Below are 10,086 nucleotides of genomic sequence, written 5' to 3'. Positions count from 1 at the left end.
CTTTCTAACTTGACCTTCGGAGGGTATTTGGCCGGCACCACACCGGTGCTCTCTGTTAGGTCCTCTTTTCTCTGTGCAGGTGTCGTTTCGAGGGTACGAGCATTGTGCAACTCACTGTTGATATTTTCGGCATCATCAGTTGGCGCCGTCTGTGGGAAACGCTTTTAAGTGATTAAGCCACATTATCGTTTCCCGGACTAAAAGGTTGCATGGTACTCACTCGCTCAATGGCAACTACTAATGACGGACAAGGAGAGGAACCACCCAGCGACTGCCCTCGAGAGACAAGTTCAGACTCTCGGTGCCGCCGTGGAGCGTCTCACCAAACGGAACCTCGACTTGGAAGAACAGCTGCGCCAGAAGAATGCAGCACAAAATGGCCAACCGGAAGATCAGGAAGGACTAGCGCTCCAAACAGGAATCAGGAGAGACCTGAGGGCAGCCACGCCCCAAGCAGGCGGAGAGAGGCAGCATGTGAGCATGCCATCCCTCACGGATGCGACTCCACCACATATCGCCGCCGAGATGCAGGCAATGAGGGAACAAATGGAGGTCATGATGAACGCCCTCAAGGGCGAGTCTCAAGCGACCTTGACGATCTGTCAATCGTACCGATTCACCCTTCACTGCTGCCGTGAATTCCTTCCCCTACCCCACAAGTTTCGCATGCCAATATAGATAGCTATGACGGGATGAAGGATCCTCTTGATCACCTGGAAACTTTCAAAACCTGATGCATCTACAGGGGGTGCCGGACGAAATCATGTGCAGGGCCTTCCAACTACGCTGAAGGGTTCCGCGAGGATTTGGTTCAGTCGACTGACCCGAATTCCATCAGCACTTTCAAAGAACTAAGCGCTCAGTTCACCTCACACTTCATAGGGGACACAGGTACAAGAAGTCCACAGTGTTTGATGAGCATCAGGCAGAGAGAAGGCGAGACGCTAAGATCTTACATAACCCGCTTCAATAAGGAGGCCCTCTCAATTGACGAAGCCGACGACAAGATACTGGTGGCAGCTTTCACGAACGGATTGCGGGAGGGCAAGTTTTTGTTCTCGCTATACAAAAACGACCCCAAAACCATGTCAGAAGTACTCTACAGGGCCACCAAGTACATGAACGCGGAGGACGAGCTGCTCGCACGGGAAGAAAGGCCCATTTCCCACAGACGGCGCCAACTGATGATGCCGAAAATATCAACAGTGAGTTGCACAATGCTCGTACCCTCGAAACGACACCTGCACAAAGAAAAGAGGACCTAACAGAGAGCACCGGTGTGGCGCCGGCCAAATACCCTCCGAAGGTCAAGTTAGAAAGTATGCTCACAGCTCTAGAGTGCTAGAGAGGGTTAATGATGCGTACCTTGGCTTGTGAGGGTATTGGGGCTTTTATAGTGGCTTGAGGTTGACATCCTTTCCTTGGCGCGGAAGTCTTTTCCTTATAGGACTCTTCTTGTAGAATCCTAAACGTGATGAATAAGTCTCCTCTTTATGCGGAAGATTTTTACCAATTATACGAGATTTCCAGAGTCCTACTAGCGCAAGGACCCTATTTGGGCTCTTATGAGAATGGGTCAAAATATCCTTCATTAGGGGCTCAGCAGACCCATGGATAACTAGCCCACCATTCTTCACCCGTCCATATCCAGCCCGTTCACATCAGGTCCGTCCACAGGGGGCCCGTGCAAATGATGGATCCGTTTATTCGGCTTAAGAGATACTTTCACCCTTTCAACTTGTATTGAATTGTTTTTAATAGATTGAAGGGTTTAGATTGTCAAATCATTTACTTAAACCATTTGCCCTTCTATTTTTCTCATTTTCAAAAAATCAAAAAATTACGGGTCCAGATTAAAAATAAGCACCTCCCCCCTTTTTCTTTGCTTCTAGTTTTCAATCCTATTAAATAAGAAAAGATACCATCTATCTTCCATTTACTCTACAGTTTTTTTCCTCACTTTTCCACCTTGCTAAACTCACTCTAAAAATTTCATAAACATTAAAAAATTAATGTTAAGGAAAGAACAGCATAGCTACAGAAGGAAACCCAAAATTTCAGGGACTTTGAAGTAAATATTGAGTAATAGATGGAAAACCCGAAATGACATTCCAGCGCAATCAATGTACTTCTTTTGCCGATAAACACAAACCATTGGAACATCAAGTGCATAATCAATATAGCGCTCAAACCTGCATAAAGAAAATTTAAAAAATGTGTAAATTAATTGTGTTATCAATAAAAGTTGTGATTCATATCAATATTAGAATCATAAAAAAATATTATTGATTTTCTATGCGTACCTAACCTCGAAAAATGTTTGCCAACTAATTTTTATGGTTGCAAGTTGCAACCAAACACATGAAAACGAGTTATATTAAAAATTAAAAAAAAAAAAAAAAAAAAGTTTTTGCTGAAACAAACTAGCCTTATTGATCTATTTTTCTCACAAAATGAAGCAATGTCATTGTCAACATATATAGATTGATATCTTCTACAAGTGACAATAAAATAAACTAACCCAAAAGAGTCATTGAAGACAAAGGGAATCATGCCAGTGCGCCTTTCATCAATATCAGTCCAAGTATAGCTGTTTAAATGGAGAAAAACACAAGAGAGAAGTAAGTAGGACTTGAGATATGCAAGGAAAATAATTTCTTGGTAGACTGTAAAAGAACCTTCTCATGCTGAGGAAACCATTAGGCTCCTCTTTAGTGAAGGGTGAATTTGCAAATAGAGCTGTTGCTACCTGTTTCATTTTGACACAGTTGTTAAATTTAATGAAATCGGAATTTTTCAAGAAAAAATTATGAAGGCCATAGACTTTACAGGCTGCAAGGCAAGACTAGCCCGAAATTTCCTGACCATGTCAACTTCGGAACTGTAATCCAGATTAACCAATACAATTTCAAAGTGAGCTCAAGTGAATATTAATTTGCGTTATGAAGTTTTAAGCTGAAACAAAAGTCTTTGCACCGAATCGATCAATGAATGCCTTTTTAGATTTCAAAAATTAGCCAGCTTTTGAACTTTATCACCACAAATACTAAATTCATTCACCTGAACAGTACATGTTCTATGCATCACATCCAGTGCAAGTGAGCCACGCTTGGAAAAGAACTTCCTTGCAATCCCAAATCTTGCCTGAGCAAAATTGCTTGGTCAATTTAATATTAAAATAATAATAATAATATAAAGGTTAACCGAGAATTATGGAATAATTTATTTATTTTATTTTTTTTCATAAGATAGAAATTTTATTCTAGCCAAATTAATAGTCTGTTTGGATATTTAAAAAAAAAAAGAGGAAAGTAGAGTAGAGAGAGAAAAAGTCATTCAATTACTTTATTTGAAAGTTTTTTAACGAGAGAGAGAGAGAGAGAGAGAGAGAGAGAGAGAGAGAGAGAGAGAGAGAGAGAGAGAGAGAGTAAACGACGCCAATTGTATGGACATGGTTTGCAGCCCAAGCCCAAAAGATATAGAATTGCGGGTTAATGAGCTCGGCACAATAAATTTATAGAGAGTGGGTCTAAGAACTAGGCTCTAGTGAATTGAACAACAGTTAGGAAGTGATTGAAATACGATCATGCATGGAAAAAGTACGTAAGGCTGGTGTGAACATATTGCTGAGGAGGCAGATATTTGTATAGATTAATGAAACTGAATACAATTGTAGTTCCAGTTGCTCCTCCGTTTTCCCTCTTCTTATTGAGGGTCTCTTTTATTATATAGCCCCTCTTGGACAATCTTCACCCTCCACTTGTCGATAATTTGGTCTGCCACTTGAGTACCTGTCCTATCAGACATCTCCTCTAGCCTCTCTATGAGTCGTGGTGACCAAGAAAACATTGTTTAGGGGTTTTCTCCACATAAATGCGGCCAGAAAAGTAGCCGCAGTTCATTTAATGCGGAGGTATCATCCCTTACTTAGATATTTTAGGGTTTTTGCCCTTCTCATGTGTTTATGAGGCACGCTTTCGATACTGGTGCCTTTACTGGGGTCATTTTAGTTGTTGGGACACGTGTCGGAGCGATTTACGTCGTGGCCGTGTCATTATTACTCCTCAGACCATGTCTTCACTCATTTCTTACTCAGGAGGCGCTAATTAGAATCCCTCAACCATTTGTACCTCCTCAGACAAGCTACCGTCCTCGGATAAGGCCCAAGGCCCACTATACTGCCATAGTTATTGTGTTCCTGAGCTTTTTCAAGACCAAGTACGTATCAAATATCTAAATCTGAGGGTCAAAAAAGTTAATATCAGCTTTTGCAGTTGATTTTTAAAATCAAAATATTTATAAAAATATTAAAAATAATAATAATAAATGAAAGAAACACTCAAAATTCAATATTTTGTTGATTTTTTCAGTAACCAAACATTTTTTTCATATTTAATTATTATCAATTAAGGATGGTTTTTTTTTTTAGTATAATAAAAAAGCAGAAAAAATATTTAATCATAGGCCAATGTTGATTATTTAATTCACATCAGGAAAAAAAAATTATCAAAAAAAAATATTGCATGTTATAGTCATAATTATTTAATCTAACAAATTAATCATAAACCAATGTTGCAAGTCCATTTTCAAATAGGGGTAAATTTGTCTATTTAAATCATTTCCTCTCCTTTCCATCATAATTTTTAAAACATCCAAACAAGTGGAAAGGCTAATTACTCCCTTACCCCTTACTAATTTTAAAAACATCCAAACAAGGTGGAAGATAACTATTCCCCTCTACTCGAGTCCAAATCTTCTATCTCACTCTTCCTGCTCCACTATATACTCCACGAATAAAAACATGTCACATGTTCATCTAATTTATTAAATGCTAAATTTATGTCTTCTATTATTTCAANAAAAAAAAAAAATAAAAAAAAAAAAAAAAAAAAAAAAAAAAAAAAAAAAAAAAAAAAAAAAAAAAAAAAAAGGGGGTTATTTTAAGGAGCAATATACAATACCATTGGTAACAAAGGCGTGTCTTTGTCTTCCCATTTGGGCTGGAAACCAATTGCCAGGAATCCAATCCCCATTGTTCCAGCAACAGCTTTAACCTTTGAAATGAAATATATCAAGAGATTTCTTTTGCATAAGCAAGTATTTTAATTTTTAAAAGACAAACTCGAATTATAAAAACTATTCTTGCTGCATGAAAATGTATTTAAACTTAAAGAGAGTAAAAGAGAGAGAGATAAACTCGCTAAATAGATAATGCTATTCTAATATTGAATACCTTTTATTTATTTATTTTGAACTAATATATAATAGTAGAATACCTTGCTTCATGAAAATGTACTTAAGTTGAGGGAGAGTAGGAGCCGTGATAATTGTGGATAATAAACTAGTGTTAGTAATTAGCCTATATGAGCAACAAGTGTGAAAATTTATAGATAAAGTAGATAAAGTAATTTTGTAATTAGAAAGATGTGTATTTTTTTAGACACGATATGAATGCTCTAAGATACTTTTTATGCATCTTACCCTTGATAAAAAAGTATGTTGGGGAAAAAAGGTGGCTTCCCTTAGCCAACCACAATAAATGGAAGGGGGCATAAAGGACAACCATAAAAGAAAAAAAATAAAATAAAAAGGGTATTCTAAATTTCTAATATTCATTACCTTGCGGCATGAGAACGTTCTTAATTTAGAGAGAGAGAGAGAGAAATATCACAAGAACCCTTGGATGATACTGTACCAGATACTGTAGGTTTCAAATAGTTTTATCTTTAAGTAGATGCAAAAGGAACTAGAAAGTGCCTCAAAGAAAGGATAGAAGGCAAAAAATGAACACAACAAAAGGGGACAAGGCTAGGTTTAGGAGTTTATATATGCAGATTTTTCACTTTCTTATCCTAATAAAGTATCAACAATATTGGTTATATACATGTGGGTGAAGTCTCATATTGGAAAATACTAATGAAAATAGAAAGTAGTTAATATAACATAGTTAAACTCATATCTATTGGATTTAAACCCTTTGGATTAAATGTGTCTCTATATGTTATATTAACTACTTAAGGTATTTCCCCAATTTATTTATCTCCCTAACAAGTGTGAAAGCTCGGATTTATGTGAAAACACAAGAGCTTATTTAGACCCCTAATAAAAATTACGACTAGATTGCTTTTACTCTAACTTAAACTAAGTGCGGAATAAGAGTAAATGAGCGCAAACAACTGATAACACTACTCTAAGCCATATTCATCTAATATCAACAATAACAGAAAGCTTAAAGAGTAGGAAAGAAAGATGCAAACACAAGATAACATCGAGACGTGTTATCGAAAAAGAAACCGAAGAACTCGATGAAAAACCTCTCTGTAGCTCTTCAAGTGGTAATCGATCCACTAGAGAATAAAGTTGAAGTGCACGAATAACAAAAGACCCTCCAAGCCTAGTCTACCCAATGTACTTGAGCTCTTCAAGCGCTTGCTACCAACTGGCTTCTCGAAACCTTGTCTTCTTTAATTTTCCCGAATCCCGCAATTCAGCCCAATTGCATTCGCCAATGAATGACTCATTCCAATGCTTCCTAGGAGTACCAAAATCTCACTTGACACTCAGATTAGGTATGGTAAGGGTTTGGGCTATCAACCTCTCAAGGATTTAGAGATGAAGAGGTAGGAGTAGAAAAAAATCATAAGAAAATGTGTAGATAATTATGGGTATAACAATCTATAACTTTCAAGTGTATTTTCTAGGGTTTTCTCTCTGAAAAGCACTCCTTACCATATGTGGGTAATAATGGTATATATAGTAAGGTGGTGAATTTCGTACCGTACCGGCCGGAACAGCCGGTATATACCGCACCGGCCAGTAAACCGGTACAGATTCCTCCCTTGTTTCGTACCGGAAAAAATACCGACCGTACCGGCAGAGTACCGGCCGTACCGGCGAAATCCGGCTGTTTCGGCCGGTAAATGGATACCGGGCTGAAAGTTCCGACAAAGCCTACCACTGCAAAAACCCGTAGATTCGTGACACTGAGACAATGACGAAGTTTCGGCGGAGATTGCCGCTGCATCATGGCCTCATTCTGTTCATTTGCATCTCTCGTTCTTACTTTTTTTTCTTTCTTCTCCTCTTCTTCGCTTAACACCAGCCTTCTTGTCTCTGAGCGTTTGGCTTCTCAATGTGTTTTCAAAACATGTGGCTATGTTTATTCTCTTTGAAAATAACGTGTGGTTGTGGTAAAAGTTAAAGTAAGGCTGTAAGGCATTGAATTCTATCAGAATTCACGTGAGTTTGGTGGGATCTTTGACTGTTTGAACCTTTTACAATTGTTTTTTTTTTTTTTTTAATATAATGATTAAATAATTTAGATTTATATGTGATGGATTGGGCTATTGTAGAAGGATAAAGATAATAATGAATTGGGCCTAAATATACTTAAAGAGATAGGATTTAAATTCAGAAAAAAAAAATAAAATATATATATATATATATAATTATTTTTAAACTAATCTGTTTTGTCTACTCAAAAAAATAATATTGAACAACCTGACTAAGGATTTCAGCAATTTGGGCTCAACAAAAATAATCTTGACCCCCTAAACATATTCCATAAATTCTTAAACAAAAAATAGAAATAAAAAGTAAAAACCCAAATAACAATAATAAAAATTAGCCCAAACATACACATATGAATAAATTTTTTTCAGAATCTTTTTTAATTTAAACTCAAATACTATTTATATATGAAATTTCTTTTATTGTTAGATGGAAACTAAGCACAACTTAATGTAAATACATTAAATTTATATTATTATGTATTTATACCTAAATTTTATTACATGTACACAAATTTTAAGAAGGAGAATAAATTTGCTACCAAATAACTTTTAAAAAAAAAAACCCTATTAATATTTTTGTAAGGACTAGACTTGGATCCTCAGCCCACTAGCAATGGATAATGGCCCAACAAGCCCAAAACAATATATTTGTTAGAGAATGGATTTTACAAGGAAAAGGCTCTATAAATCGAGTGTGGGATTTAATTGATTGGATTTGTGCTAAGAAAGTAAGAAGACACAATTGAGTAGAAATAACGCTCTTCGGTCAGATCCGAGGATGAAGTGTTCTTGTATTGATTCAAGTTTACCTAAGTACAAGATGTTCTTTCTTTTTTTCTCTTTTTCTCTTCTCCGATTACATGCCCCACTTTTCACGAGGGCCTTTCCCTTATATAGTCCCTCCATCTTCAATCCTAGCCTTCCACTTGTTGATCATGTAGGTGATCCCCTAGATACTTGTCCCATCAAAAACCTCCTAGAAGCTTTGTGAATAATTGTGAACTGAGATACCACTGTTCAGGTGTCATTTCCACATAAATGCAACCAATTGGTTAGGTGTAAAGCATTTAATGTGGTGGTAGCAGTCTTCTTCCTCGATATTTCTTCCTTTGTTGTTGGTTATCTTCCTTGAAACTTATCCATAAAAGGAATGATTACCTTTTGTATAGCATTCCCAAGATGGCTGGGTTCCAACCTTCCACAATGCTTTCCCGAGGAAGCTTGGCTCCTCGGGAACTACCACCAATTTGTTGTTATACTTTCTTGTCATTGGCCCGTTGATCCCAAAACTTAGTAAACCTTACGAACATCCTCGTGTTCCTAGGTGTCCTTGGGCACAGCCCAACTTATTTACTCAGTCTACTTACCCTCACAATTTTTTATTTCACTTTTCAAAGATAAAAATAATGTTTTTTTAATATATTGTTTTCCTCTATCTACTTTCATTTTAGCTTCAAACTAAATTGGAGCCATTTTTTAAAAAATTCACAAAAGTGATCAAGGCTCTATTTCCATGTTGACGTGATATGGAATAATGCATTATTTAAAGGTAATTAAGAGAATGCTTTATGGTCCATTTAAATTGAGGGGAGGGAGGGGGTATAGAGTAAAATAAAGTAGAGTAGAATTGACCTAAAATTAATCTATTATTAGCCAACTCTACTCTACTCACCTCCACTTCCCTCTCAATTCAACAGCTAGCGATCAACCCAGGTTGTTGGATGGAAACTTGGGCTTTAAGATGAACTTGGCCCAAGACTTATTCCTTTTGCTTTATGAAATAGTGCTGCCTTGGCATGTATTGTCCAACAATATTGCACCATGTGGCCAGAGGAAAATATTGGGCGCTGAACAATAAAATACTTAAAAAACAGAGGTCTAAAAAATAGTAGTAAAATAGAATTAATTTAATTATTGTGTTTAGTCTTGTGTTTTATGCTTATTTGGAATTTAATTATATTGACATTTATTAATTTATTTTCCTGTTTGTTTATGAGAAAAAGTTTGAAAAATAGAATCAAGTCCTTGGCATTATATATACATGTATTGTTTTGTAGTGAATAGTCATGCAAGAGATGAGGTTGTCATGGTATGCTTTCATTGGAGAGTGACAAGTATATATGGGATGTGCCTTCTTTTTTTTTCTTTTTTCTTTTGTGAGTTATGTCATATGTGGTATTGAGTGGGTGCGTGAGAAGTTAAAATAAACCAATTGTTGTTACAAACTCTTCATTGCACACTCTATACAAACACTGACTTGCAATGAAAAAACACGATTTTAGTCAAAATTATGAAAATGAAAAAATCATGCTTTCATTTCACAATTTTAATCGAAATTGTGTTTTTAAAACTTCAACTCACGTAACAGTGTGTGTACAATGATTGATGAGTGTGGAATAACCAATATGTCATAATCATTGCCCATTATATTATGAGGATTTATAACACATCCAGTCAAATGTGTAACAAAGAGCATATTCTTTTCACTTATTTCTTTATTTTTATTTTTATAATAACAATCTTTAAAGATATTAACACTAATGGGAAATGTTTATATTTGCTTTCCTTGCTATATGGCATAACAAATGTTTATCTCTTATGTTGTCTCTGCCTACAAAAAACTGCATATTACCATTTCCTACAAATCAAGTAGCCCTTACATCACTTTTTCTAGTCGATCTCATTAAGTTACCTCTTTTCATCTACTTTTGTTCGTGGAATTCTGATGATTGCATTTGAAATCTTTATTTGGATCCAATATCATCCAGATGCTTTAAGGTCTTCACAACTTTTG

General features: G+C 36.1%; 1 protein-coding gene across 1 annotated transcript; it reads right to left on the bottom strand.

Annotated features, from left to right (window-relative positions):
- Positions 1 to 402: 402 nt before the first annotated feature.
- LOC136062993 (glutamate--cysteine ligase, chloroplastic-like) lies at positions 403 to 7,027 on the bottom strand. Its single transcript, XM_065762797.1, has 8 exons — positions 6,872 to 7,027; positions 4,962 to 5,054; positions 3,062 to 3,144; positions 2,830 to 2,899; positions 2,679 to 2,749; positions 2,522 to 2,590; positions 2,099 to 2,192; positions 403 to 648 (listed from the first exon to the last, which is right to left on the bottom strand). The coding sequence occupies exons 1-8, from the start codon at positions 7,025 to 7,027 to the stop codon at positions 403 to 405; spliced, it is 882 nt and encodes a 293-aa protein (XP_065618869.1).
- Between the last annotated feature and the right edge of the window lie 3,059 nt (positions 7,028 to 10,086).

This window comes from Quercus suber, unplaced genomic scaffold (assembly GCF_002906115.3).
Source record: "Quercus suber isolate HL8 unplaced genomic scaffold, Cork oak 2.0 scaffold_474, whole genome shotgun sequence".
Classification (NCBI taxonomy): domain Eukaryota; kingdom Viridiplantae; phylum Streptophyta; class Magnoliopsida; order Fagales; family Fagaceae; genus Quercus; species Quercus suber.
The sequence above is the reverse complement of the archived record's forward strand: the minus strand, read 5'-3'. Positions and strand labels throughout refer to the sequence as shown.